Genomic DNA, 14,237 nt, shown 5'->3' with positions numbered 1-14,237 from the left:
CAGATTCGTTAATAATTACTGATAGGATCAGATATACTCTGCCTAATGATCTGTCTGTCTGTGTGTGTGCGTGCGTGCGTGCCTGCATGTGTGTGTGTGTGTGTGTGTGTATGTGTGTGTGTGTGTGTGTGTGTGTGTGTGTGTGTGTGTTTGTGTATGTGTGTGACTGTGGCTTTGAGGTCTGCTTGACTGGCCCTTCATTTTCTCTCTCCCACAGGCTTCCCTCCACTGCTGATCAATGAAAGAAGCCATGCCTGTCCTTTCAGCAGGAGCAGGTAAGGCACACAGTAATACATACAGATACACATACATATGCATCCATCTATAGGAACACACACACACACACACACACACACACACACACACACACACACTCACACACACACACACACACACACACGCACGCACACAAACACACACACACACACACAGCAATACATACAGATACACATACATATGTAAACATCTATAGGAACACACACACACACACACACACACATACATCCTCACACACCTGCACATATACACTTGTGTGGATAATCACACCCACCCACACATCTCGCTCTCTCACACAGATGCAAACACGCGCACCCAAACAAGTACACACAGGCACATGGTGCATAATCTCAGACACACATTCACCCATAGTTCACTCAAGCCTGATCATCCTTTCCTTCCTAGGACTGCATGAGACGCTCGCCCTGCTGACCTCACAGCTCCGTCCAGATGCCAATCATAAAGAGGACATGGTGTTCCTCAAAGACGTCTTCAGCGAGAGGAGCCTGGGCTACCTCATGAAGGTTCAATTCAATTCAGTTCATTTAATTGAAATTCTATTCATATAACGGCCAAACAATAAAGAGACTGAACAAGCACAATGACAACCGGCACAAGGATAAAACTCCCTGTTAAGAAACCTTGACTAGGGAAAAACCTTGAGCAGAACCTTGACACATAAGGGGGGGGGGGGGGCTTATCTGAATGAATTTATTCTCATATCAAGATGAACATGCTAGCATACATGTTGTAAATATACACAATACATATAAACTTACATGATACATACAAATGTAATAGTGGATAAGGTTAAGAGAGAGCATTCAAGAGTATTAGTAGTGAAATAAGTACAAGTACATGACAGTGTGGTGGGGGTGGTTAGTTGCCAGGTTATGTGCCATAAATTGGTGAGTAAGTTTGTAATACAGCGGTCAGGCCCCTTACATCTCCCAAATGTGCATGAGTGCAGCAGTATGATCATGCCTGCCCCTCAGTGCAGTGGAGACTTGTGAGACAGGGCCTGCAGCCTGACCTTTCCCCCTTTTCCTCTGTGTTTTAGATCCATGAGAAGCTGCGGCAGTACGAGCGCCAGAGCCCAACCCCTGCGCTCCACAGCGCCTCCTCCCTTGCAGAGGATGTAAGTGCATGTCTTTACACTTCTTATTCAACTCTCTTTTTATTCACTGCTATCAAAGAATGCTCTGCTGTCCATATGACTGTGTGCTCTGAGAAGTCTCTGCGAGTCAGTACTATTCCGAGTTGATTATGAAAGCTGATAGTTACACACGGCTCTCTAAAGAATGCCTACGATTTGTGTCAGGTTTCCTTCCACCAACCACCCCATCCCCCCCCCCCCCACCCCCACACACACACAGCCACCACACAGCCACACTTAGATGCTCAACTAAACAAATTTAATAAACAAAATTACATGGCAGTGAAGTAGTGAGTACATGTGTGTGACAGAGAGTTTGTGTGTTGGGGGGTAATAGAAAGTGTGTGTGTGTGTGTGTGTGTGTGTGTGTGTGTGTGTGTGTGTGTGTGTGTGTGTGTGTGTGTGTGTGTGTGTGTGTGTGCGCGTGTGTGTGTAAAAGAGAGAGTTTGTGTGTCAGTGGGTAACAGAAAGTGTGTGCGTGTGAAAGAGAGAGAGGCAATTGGGTATTAAAAAAAGGTGGTGAACGCGATGAGAAAGCGCTGACTCAGTGAAAGCTCTCTATAATCAGCCGCCTCATGCTGCCTCGGTGAGCTCTCTCTAACTCTCTGCCTGCTGGGCTGAAACAGCTGACAGGAGCTCTCTCTGACTTACTTCCACTCCATGCGAACTTGTTCATCCTCTATGCGTTTCATCACGCATCACACTGTCTCTGCACATTCTCTCCAACACTGCAACATTAGCAGTGCTGCTGCCTTTAGCCAACTACAGTATCTTGTTGTATTACTGGTAACATGTGTGAGTGTTGATGAAAATTCAATTCAAACAGACTGATTGATTGACAGGTAGCAGAGGAGTTGCAGAGTGGGCCAATGAGTGTTGAAGAGAAGGAGCTGTTACAGTTGTTGACATCACCCCATTTACGGGTATGTGTCACCTAGACACACACATTTGCATACACACATACATACATACACACACACACACACACACACACACACACACACACACACACACACACACACACACACACACACACACACACACACACACAGAGACACACACACACACACACACAGATCATGCAACAATTCAAACTCATATTAATCTCTATGTGTTCTCCCTCTTGTCCTGTTTCAGGCCATGCTGTCTGTGCATGACACGGTGGCCCAAAAGAACTTTGACCCCATCCTTCCGCCCCTGCCAGACGACTTGGACGATGAGCTGGATGAGGAGTCCGTAAAGATCGTCCGACTGGTCAAAAACAAGGAACCATTGGTGAGAGAAACACAGACAGATGCTTTTATACTGTAAACTACAAAAAAACCTGAGCATGTCTGGAGTAAAAAACTGTCAATAGTATAGATGTAATCAAGAGAAGAGAATCTGCAGAAACTCCTGACCTTCGACCTGTTATGTCACAGGGGGCAACGATTCGGCGGGATGAAGCCACGGGAGCTGTCATGGTGGCGCGTGTAATGAGAGGAGGGGCCGCAGACAGGAGTGGTGAGACTTCAGACCATCCTCCTCACACTTATCTCACAGGCACCCTTCTCCACCTAATCTGATCATTTGTCTTTAACTGCAGTTTACCACAGAAAACACTAAAGATATATCTGTAACAGTTTGGAGTACAAATCAATGTCCAGTGACTCACACTTAGAATGGAAACAGATTTGTGTGCATGGCGTACCAGAAAAAGTAACATTTAATAACATATCATTAGTGAAATCTTTTTGTAGAATACTGACTGTTTTTTTTAAGGTATTGAGGTATTTGAAAAATGTATTGTTTCCGAAATGGGACAGCCTTGGAATGAGCTTCTCATATCAGGCTCATAACAGATACCTGAGACATTTTTAAAGAATTCTGTCTGCATCTGCTGGAGTCTGGCTAGCTGATTAGCCTTTGTAGTGAGTGTGGTTTGAGGCATCAGATTTTTGTTCTGTTTCAAGGGAGACATAACAAAATCTCGGTCTTGTAAGTTGGATGTTTTTTTGCCAATATATATTGCGAAAATTAGCTGACAGAATCAGGGCCGTTGATCTTTTGGCAGCCATTTTCTTCCCATTTAAAAATGGTATGGATTTATTCTCAATGTTAGTGCTGGAACACTTACTCATGCAGCAGCATCAATGGAATGATGTGAATACCACATCGTTCCCATAAGGGCTTCAGCCATTTGCAGTTCTTCCTTTTTTACTGTAGACCAGTGTTGTGAAAATAATGAGCCTTCAGCACATATTTGGTGTTATGGTGTGGTGTCATAATGAGTGACACATGAATCACTGTTGCCCTGCAGGGGGCATGACTCATTGGGGCCTCAATAGATCCCAGGAGATCCAATCAGAGATCATACAGACTCACTAAGAAGCTGACCATTCCGGTTGCCATAGAGACAGGGCAGGGTAGACAGAGAAATGTGGCTCATTTAGTTTGTGCATTTTGCATTATTTAACTTGCTGCATGCGTGGGATGTTTTGTGGCAGATGATGTGTGTGTTGTGTGTGTGTGCGAATATTTGATTGATTTCATACATAGACCAACCCCAACATCACCCCCTGCTACGCTACATCCACATGTACACACACATACACACAAACACATACACACACATAACATACACACACACACACACACACACACACACACACACACACACACACACAACACACACACCCACGTAACACGCACACACGCACACATATCACACACACACACACACACATAACACACACCCACAAACACATAACACTCACAGACGCACACACACACACACACCCACACAACACTCACAAATGCACACTCACACCACACACACACACACACACACACACACACACACACACACACACACACCCCCTTACCTACAGATAGTGCTATGATGCCTGCAGGCACAGCTGCCACACACATGACACGTGTTATAACAACATGTAAAGCCCTTCTCTCTCTGTCGGCTCAGGTTTGGTTCATGTGGGAGATGAGCTCAGGGAAGTAAACGGCGTCTCCATTATCCACAAGCGACCAGACGAAATCAGCCAGCTACTGGTATGTAGCAACTACACACATGCAGCCTTTGTGGCATCTTCATTTTCTGACCGTGCCGTTGAATACTTTACCCCCCGAAAAGAGAAGTGATCGAAAGGCTACGTGCTGTGTTTGAAATGTCACCTAACAAAGTCATTCATCTCCTCCATTCATTCCTTCTTATCCCTCTGGTTTATCCCTCTTCTGATCTTCCCCTCACATTCATCTACCCTTTACCTTCCTCCCTGTCTTCTTGTTTCTCCTCCCACAGTCACAGTCTCAGGGCTCCATCACGCTAAAAATCATCCCAGGCGTCAAAGAGGAGGACAGGTTTAGAGAGAGCAAGGTCGGTCATCACTGTGTAAAGTCACCACCCATCTTCACTGGGCAAAGTCTTGGTCAATGTACTATTTGCTGATAATTACTGCTTTTTTCCCCTAATAGTCTTATATGTAATGTCCTCATTGTGTTAGGAATGTCAGTGCACACACACTTTCTTACTCCACCCTTTGTGCTTTGTGCTTTGCTTTGGGGCTGGGGATGGGGTGTGTCTCCCCAGGTGTACATGAGGGCGCTGTTTGACTACAATCCCGTGGAAGACAAGGCCACGCCCTGCCAGGAGGCGGGGCTTCCCTTCCAGCGGGGCGACGTACTGCAGGTGGTGAGCCAGGACGACTCCACCTGGTGGCAGGCCAAGAAAGTGGGCGACAGCAGCCTGCGTGCCGGCCTGGTGCCCTCCAAACAGTTCCAGGAGAGGTAATTTCCAGTGGCCGGATTAGTCAGTGAAGAGATACTCCCGATCTTTCTATCAGAATAACTGTAATGCCATAGCTATTAACGCAAAGACATGCCCTCTGCCGTTCTCTCGCTTTCTCTCTCACTCTCAGATACATACTACTACACATACATACTAATGACTTAAGCGTTAAGTTAGAACTGCCTAAATATTGCAGTGGGAGTCAATGCAGTGGAATCAATGCGGTAGATTTAGTACAGGTCTGACTGCTGTGCAGTAGCTCTGTGGATGTCTGCCCAGAATACTGCAGAACAGCCTGGTTTGACTCCATCCTCTTTCGTGTGTGTGTGTGTGTGTGTCGGTATGTGTTGGTGTGTGTATGTGTCGGTGTGTGTGAAAGAGAGAGAGCGAGAGTAGGAGTGTTGTTTGTTTTTTGTTGTGTGTGTCATCCTCTCACATTCATGATGTGTGTGTGACCGAGTGAGGTATTCGGCTTTGATGTTTGGTTTGTGTGTATTTGTGTGTGACAGAGAGAGAGAGAGAGGGAGAGAAAGATAGAGAGGAAGGGACAGATAGACTGTCTCCTTTCTTGTGTGTGTATGTGTGTGAGCGTTTGTGTTGTGTGTATTTGTGTGTGTGTGAGTTTTGGATTAAGAGCTATTTGTGAAAGTAATGCTCCAGACACTTTGGTCCCAAATCTGTCCATATGCTGCACTTTGAGCAGATCAGAGGAGACTGCCACAGGGCTGCAGATGTTCTTCTCTACAGCCTGCACCACGACACAGCACAGCCTGCACCACAGCACAGCACAGCACAGCCTGCACCACAGCACAGCACAGCACAGCCTGCACCACAGCACAGCACAGCACAGCACCACAGCACCACAACACAGCATAGCACAGCCTGTACCACAACACGCCAGTCACCACCTTCACACACTCATAGCAGACCTGAGGCCACTCGCTGTGCCATCGGAGCACAGAGCACTATTTAATTAAGACGTTGCTATGGATCCTGCTGTGCATTTAGCCGGCTATAAATGAGCTATAGGTATGCATGTCTTTTGTTAGTGTTTAGCCGGCTATAAAGGGGATATAGGCATGCATGTATCTTGTTGGTGTTTTGCAGGGGGGGGTCCTACTTTCTGTCTCGCTCTCTTTCTCAATTCTCGTTCTCTTCCCCTTTTTTTCCATCAGACGGTTGGCCTACAGAGTGAAAATTGGCACCCTTCAGAATCCCAAATCTCCTAAAAAGCCTGTCTGTAAGTTTCCTCTCTTTGCTCTCACTCCCCCTCCCTCTCTCCCTGCCTCATCTCTATCTCTTGAAGTCATATTGACTGAGACTGTGGGATGCAGGCATCTCTTTGACCACTTAAGACATGAGTGGAGTCCTCCTAATGCATTAGCAGTTAATCACTATGGAGATGGATGAGGCTGTGGGGACATCGATTTCGAAGTCCCTGATTGGTTATGATTTTCAACTGACTTCAACCTTTCTCCCTAATGCTTGCCAGTGGAATGCACAGGTGGGGAAAAGTAGCTTGTTGAGCTGTAGATGGTTGATGTAGATGCACTTTGCACTTTTTTTAAAAAGTAATCTGCCAGCTAATAGAGTGAAAACATATCCATTGCCTAGATAAAACCAGATTAATAGTGTGTGTGTGTGTGTGTGTGTGTGTGTGTGTGAGTGTGCGTGTGCGTGTGCATGTGCGTGTGTGTGTGTATGTGTGTGTAAAGTCGGCAGGTGTGTGCTTCGAGTCAGTGTCAACGCTTTGTGGTCCATAATCCTTTGTCTATCCGCTTAGTGTTTTGTGGCAGAGCGACAACAATGGCTTAGCCATATGTTAGACCATGGCCGTGCTTCTTTCTCTCACAGATAATCTCTTCCTGCCTTTCATCTCCTCGCCTACCACATCTCTTACTCTCTCTCTTTTCCCATATTGCTTCTATTATACTCATGCAGTTGTACTCCATCTATCTATCTATCTATCTATCTATCTATCTATTGATCTATCTATCGATCTATCGATCTATCAATCTATCTATCTATCCATTCATCAATCTTCCCCTCTCTGATTATATCAAGTTAAATGACAGCATGTTTGATGTACCCAGTTGAATTGCCCAACCTGTGTCTGTTCTCCTCCACACTGCTTACATCAGATGACCAGGGATGTGACAAAGGTAGGTGTGCCACGGCTGTTTAATCATTCATGGATGTGGTGAGAGGACTGTGGTGCTCTTGTTCTGCTGTTAGTGCTCTCTTCCTCCCTCTTTTTCACACCCCTGTTTCGGGTGCCTCTCACCTTCTCTTTATTGACAGTGAGGGCAAACTTAATTCTGGGAATGTGTCTGTGTGTGTGTGTGTGCGTGGCTGCGAGGGTGTATGTGTGTGTCTGTGTGAGTGAGTAAGAAAATGAGAGAGATAGAGAGAGAGTGAGAGAGAGAGAGAGTCAGAACAAGCAAACCTGTAGATTGCCACCGCAGGCATAAAAATGCTAATACATTTTCTCACACAATCTTGAGCTTCTTCAAGGTCTCTCTTCCTTTCCTTCTTTCATAAATGTTCCATTTCCTGTTCTTTCACATCTCATTGATGCTATCTCATTGTAAAAAGGATTATAATATACATTATATAAGTAGCTTTACCAGCACAAGCGCTCTTTTGAAGGAAGGTAATGTAGGTTTTTCCCTGTCTGACTTTCTGTCATTGGTATCAAACTGAACAATAATGTATAATTGCACTGTCTCAGTCATCCATTAGATCTGGAGGTTGTCATTTCAAAACTGCGTACCAGTGTCTTTTTCACGTGAGATCTCTCTCAAGGTGTCGACCCCAGAGTGTGCAGGCTCTACTCCCCTCAGGCCTGACTGAAGGGCCCCTACCACTGGGGCCGGTTGGCTCCCCTGCCCACACCACTACAACCCACTGCCTGCTTGTGTGCCCTTCCTGCCCCTGGTCTCGCGTACCCCTCCGTCCTGTCCTGTCCGCCTGCCTGCTTGCCAGCCTGCCTGGCTTCAGATCTGGCAGCCAAGCACCAGACAAACCCCAACCCACCCCCCCCCTGTCCAGTGCTTTGGTTCCTTTGTCGGTGTCTGTTCCCCTCTGCTCACCACTCCTCTCTTCTCCCCTGCTTGCTTCCCTTACAGAGGACTGTGACTGTGAGGGCTATTTCAATGGACAGTACATAGGTGAGAGCCTGCATGCCTCCTCCTCTTCCTCTCCTGTCTGCATCCCATGTCTGTCTGTCTGCCTGGCTATGTGCTGGTTCCCTCTGTCCCTCAGGTGGAGCTGGATTTGGCCACCAAATGGCCACTTTGGGAGTGGGGGTGGGTCACTGGGGATGGATAGGCATCAGCCCCACGGATTTAGGTGCAGAGAAAGAGAGAGAGAGAATGAGAGAGAGAGAGAGAGAGAGAGAGAGAGAGAGAGAGAAAGAGAGAGAGAGAGAGAGAAAGAGAAAGAGAGAGAGAGAGGTGGAGAGAGAGAGAGAGAGACATTGAGATGTCTCTTCAGGTTATGGGTAACCAAAGGAAACAGTTGCCTGACTATGGTCCCACAGTGAGATAAGAGATTAGAAACTGACAAAAAAAGTCAAAAAGATTCAGTGGGAGGCACACAGGAAGCTAGTGATAAAATACATTAAGACATGAAATGTGAAGACGTGCTGTTACCCTTGCCACAGAAACTATACTGCACTACTAATGTAGTTAACAGAGTCAGAGAGAGAGATAAAGAGAGAGAGAGAGAGAGGTAGAGAGAGAGACAGAGAGACAGAGACAGAGAGACAGAGAGAGAGAGCGAGAGAGAGAGAGAGAGAGAGAGAGAGAGAGAGAGAGAGAGAGAGAGACATGCTGGTCTATACACACTTGTTTGTTTGGGATGAGAGACATATCAAATGTATCTTCTACTGTAATTTAGATGGAGTGTAAGGGTATATTATCCATATATACACCCCTGACCCTGACATTGTGAAGGTCTGTATAGGTTTTAGCTTTGGGGGTTGGGAATTTGTATCAAACAAATAGATCTCCTGGTTTAAATAGGCTTTCAAAATTCAGATGTCCATATGGAGCACACGTTAATCCCTAAACCCTTTCCAAGTCTTTATCCTCTCCGAAACATCCCACTGCCTTCCCAAATCTCACCCCAGATATCCATGAATGCTCTGGATTCTTGGAGTGATCTGAACACTGGACAAAATGTGTCAGAGCTACACTCAATCAATCGTTACCGAGATTTGTATTTGTCCTCCTGACACTAAAATTTCAGATGGGAACCAAATAATATCTTGCCAGTCCAATCCCAATTGATGGTGTTTAGATCCTCCTTCCTTTTCCTCCCTCCTCTGCTGCCCCTGACCTTTGAGCCTGTGAACCTTGACCCCTAACACTCCTTGCAGACCCTGCTACCCTCCTAACTCCTGTACCCCGTGCTGTTGGATGCACTGCACACTCGAGTCAGCACGTTGGTCTGCTCGTACACTCACTGCTCGAGGTGCTGCGTTGCCTGGTGCTACAAATGTGTCTGAAGCCACTGAACTTAAGTGTCCTGAGCAACCGCACTAACATCAGTTCCGACCGCCAACCGGTAACTGAGTCTAAGCTTATGAGCAGGACGCAGGAACTGATCCCAGTGCAGTTGCTTCGGGCAGAGAAGTGAGTGAGGCGAGTGCACGAAAGTGAGAGTGATGGTCTAATGCGCGTTATAGTCTCTCCGAAGTGTAAAGCGGTGGCGCCCTCCTGTGGCCAGGTGTTTTCCTGGGAGTTTTACTCAGGTACAGTCACCGTTTGTTACCAGAAGGTTATCACTGTTACTATCACAGGCTGAGCACAGCCTAGACTGCGTGCCTGCTGAAACAGAGCCCTAATGGAGGCCAGAGATGTGACACAACACCAGTCATGAATTGATGTGTCCTACCGGACCATTATGCTGGAAGTATGCTAATCAGTATTTTTGTACAAGTTTGTTCATGTAAACTGTGCACATAACTCCCTGAATTGCTCAATAATCTTGTCAAAGTAATTTTGTTTGTACTTTGCAATGACCATTAAGAAATCTATTCATTCATCGAGAAACCTTCAGGAAGTTTTGATAAACAAGAAAAATCTTGATCGGTGATAAATTAATGTTTTGATGACTATTTTAGATATTAGATCACATTACTCTGGTGTTGTGCCACATTTCTAACACATGTGCATTTACTTGAGGATTTAGATGAGGTATCACTCGGTGAGCAGGACACACTGTTTGTCAAAGTCAGGCGAGGGCCCTCTCTGTTTACAGTGCATGTGTGCTGCCTCCCTGGCGACAAGATGAAACGTGAATGTAATGTGCCCGTCCGGCTTGGCTCTGGCATCAAATTGCCCTCAGCGCCCCTCTCCTCCACCTCCATTTACACAGGGTAACTGCTGCAGCTTTTAAGGCATCCGGCCATGTACCCTTCAGAAACACACACACACACACACACACACACACACACACACACACCTAATTGGGTCCACATACTGAGGCCAGAGCCCAGCATCAACAGACAGAAAACCACTGATATATGGGAATCATTTATGGTCAGGCAGCTCATTCACAGACAGTAAAAGTCTTCCCACGTCAGCTGAAAATTGCAGTACGATTCCTCCCTTATCTCTGGCAGCGGACGTGAGATAGCATAGAATATAGCATGGGCTTGGGCCACACTGAGCACACACCGTTATGTAACAGCTGAGGTAATGACACTAGATTAGCATAGCAGGCACTGTGCACAGCCTTTATTATCGTTCAATGCAAGCAAAATTAGTGTCACTTACTCAGAGACTAGATGATATTCAAAGAGCTGTTTTGTTTGCTAGGCTGTAATGGCATGCTGTGCTATGTGTGAGGGAAATGAATATGTAATTTGATTTTAAACGGGGTCTAATCTATTTTGTCTGGTTATATTCTCATGAAATGTCGGCTCAAGTCGGCAGTCAGTGTACTGCTATTTAATTACCTCTGGATTGCATTGTTACAGTGACACTGATGATCAAATGACATTTCGACAAATATTACATGTCCTTTACTCACTACAGCAAGAGAGTTGTTCACGAAAAAAAACTTGACGGACCTTGTGTTCAACATTACTTCATCCCAACCCTGCTCTATATAGCTGGCCTGCGGCGCAGTTTCCGTCTGAGTCGGAAGGACCGGCAAGGCTCGTCAGGAGATGCCAATACCTCAGACAGCGATCCAGATTTCGTCACGTATGAAGAGGTGACCCGGTATCAACACCGACCTAATGAAAGACCTCGTCTAGTGGTGCTTATAGGCAAGTAGAGCCCCAAAAGTAAGGCCTGACGTGGTAGTATGAATAAGATTGCGCGACTGAAGATTTGCATGGTGGTGCTGACTCCTAGTGGCTATTACAGTAACTGTTCTGCCATTGTTCTATAGCATACCTGGAAGACACAATGTGAAAGTGTCCACTACACATTCTCCACAGTTAACAACATCGGTGTGCGCACCGATAAACGAAAAAATAAATGAGTTTATAGGCATACTTGTTTTGCTTTGTGAATTGAATATTTGTATCAAGTGCGTACCCCGACGGTGTGAACAGGAAGATGCATGTGAGCATTTAATCGATTGTCATGCCACTGTAGCTTATATGCTACCACTGTAATATTAGCCTACGTGTAGTTAAAGTGCACAGAATAGTCTACACTTAACATGCACCATCTCTGCTCCGCGAAGGTTCTCTGGGTGCTCGTATCAATGAGCTGAAACAGAGGGTAATAGCGGAGAACCCTCATCGCTACGCTGTGGCTGTTCCACGTACGTCAAGCTCCTCTGTCCATATCTCATTCATCATTTCTATCTATCCTTTCATGTCTATTTTCAGACCAGATCACTCTGATTCAACCCTCATTACGTAACGATTTTTTTTTTCACTGTCTCTCTCCAAATAAACATACAGACTCAACTAACTGTTCGCTTGCTCCTGTAGACACCACCAGACCTAAGAAGACTCACGAGAAAGAGGGGGTGGAGTACCACTTTGTCACCAAACCGGCGTTTGACGCTGACGCTCAGAATAACAAGTGAGTTTCTACTCAACAACTCAAAGTGTAATCATTCAGCAGTTACTTTTCCAGTGTTTACAATGTCCTCTTGGATTACAGGGTGTTGATGAATCACTCTTTGTTACACTGGGCACTGTTTCCTAGTGGTTCTGCCTTCAGTCAGCACACATGACTCAGGATAAAGGATGGGATCCTTTATTAAGCAGCAGTTACTACAATTACAAAAAATATTACAATTAAAATAAAGTTATCAAAATGTGAAAAGATCTCCATCAAGGCTTATATATCATAGACATGTGAATGTGTAAGTACATGGAGCAAATACTTTCATTTCCAATCTGTATCTTGATACATTAAAGTAAATTTCATATCTAAAAAAGAAAAATATTAAAAACATTTAAATACAAAGTGAAATAAATATACAGCCTCCAATTTACAAGTCTACTCCATCCGTTTTCAATAACATTCACCCGAAACAGTTCTCGTTCGGCCTGAGTTTAAGACCCCTGCTCTAGACGATCGTGAACTTGCTGGCTGAAAGTTGAAACATGCACGAGACACACAAATCAATGAACAATATTGGTTACCTGCATTCAATTTCAGTAAACAAGAAAACTTTGAATGGTCATGTAAAAACCTGGTCCATCTAGAAAAAATACATTTAATTACAATTTGTTCCACCACAGAGCCTGCTTCAATACAAATTTCATCATTCTGAAATCTGTCTTGACCATTGCCTGTAACCTGTGACAGAACAGGACAGGGCATCTGCCACAATATGTATGTCTTATGAGTGTTTAAGTGAAGTGTTACCACTAATCTGTGTGTCTGTTGTGTGTTTATAGGTTCATAGAGCATGGCGAGTACAAGGAGAACCAGTATGGCACAAGCATAGAGGCCATTCGCTCTGTTCAGGCAAAGAATAAGATGTGTCTGGTGGACGTCCAGCCTGAGGTATGCTTCACAAACCTCTTTTGTTCAGTTAACCATGGAAGCAGTTTTCTACCATTAAAGGTTCAAAGGAGAGGTGACTTCATGTCTCTGAATGGACTCTGAACCGACTTGATCTTGAGTGGAGTTGCCCAGCCAAGCTGTCCTGTGAGGATGTGGCATTTGACAAACACAAAACTCTCCCCAAATTCTTTAGCTGAGTCAAAGACACCTCAATTGATTGTTATCCATTTCTATTAATCTCCGCAGGCCTTAAATACACTTCGTACGTCTGAGTTCAAGCCCTTCGTGATTTTTGTTAAGCCGAGAATTCCAGAAGGAAGAAAGCGTCGCAGTGCAACTACCTCACCAGGAGGGGGCGAACATGGACGAGTCACGGTAAGGCCCCCTGTCGCATTCCAGTGGAAACAAAAAATACCAAACTACCTTTTTATACAGACAACAGCTATTTCACTGTGTGGATAGCTTACAGACACTCATAACCCTGTTTTAGATGAGAGGGTGTTTTATTTTTCACAAGCCAGCCAATTTTGATGTTTCTGTTTTTGTCTCCCTTAACTCCATCTCTCTCTCTTTTCTCTATCTGTCTTTCTCTCTCTGTCTCTCTCTCTCGCTATCTCTCTGTCAGGAGGATGAGATGCAGGAGATGCGTCAGTCTGCCCAGCAGATCGACCAGCAGTATGGGCATATGGCCGATCGCATCCTAATCAAGGAAGATTCTGCAAGTGCCTGTGCCGAACTCAGGGGTATCCTGGAGAGGCTAGAACGGGAGTCCTTCTGGGTGCCTGTTAGCTGGGTGAGGACCTAAGATGTCTACCAACCCACCCCAGAACAGACGTTTTCGAGTGGGGAGGAGCATGTCTCTCTCTGCCCCCACCACGGAGCATACCTCCATACTGACCTTTCAGCTTGTCTCTGATCCCACCCAACCCCTTCTCCCTCTGGCTCTACATGTCCTTGAGATGGTCCGTGGAGGGGTTTGAGAGCTCCCCTAGTACCTGGGAGGGGGGAGACTACAGACGGAGGCTTGCTTGGGTTG

At 45.6% G+C, this 14,237-nt stretch overlaps 1 protein-coding gene across 1 annotated transcript; it reads left to right on the top strand.

The window, feature by feature from the left end:
- Positions 1–238: 238 nt before the first annotated feature.
- Positions 239–14,006, top strand: mpp3a (MAGUK p55 scaffold protein 3a; the record flags this gene model as incomplete). The annotated part of the gene is made up of 20 exons (XM_080857120.1): positions 239–275; positions 682–800; positions 1,337–1,414; positions 2,275–2,355; positions 2,570–2,707; positions 2,854–2,935; positions 4,392–4,477; positions 4,728–4,802; positions 5,016–5,212; positions 6,389–6,453; positions 6,706–6,717; positions 7,355–7,375; positions 8,342–8,383; positions 9,904–9,969; positions 11,335–11,493; positions 11,919–11,999; positions 12,172–12,265; positions 13,093–13,201; positions 13,448–13,576; positions 13,827–14,006. The coding sequence occupies 20 exons, from the start codon at positions 239–241 to the stop codon at positions 14,004–14,006; spliced, it is 1,851 nt and encodes a 616-aa protein (XP_080713246.1).
- Between the last annotated feature and the right edge of the window lie 231 nt (positions 14,007–14,237).

Source organism: Sprattus sprattus (assembly GCF_963457725.1).
Source record: "Sprattus sprattus genome assembly, chromosome: 18".
NCBI classification, from domain to species: Eukaryota; Metazoa; Chordata; class Actinopteri; order Clupeiformes; family Clupeidae; genus Sprattus; species Sprattus sprattus.
This window is presented reverse-complemented; position numbering and strand designations above follow the sequence as displayed.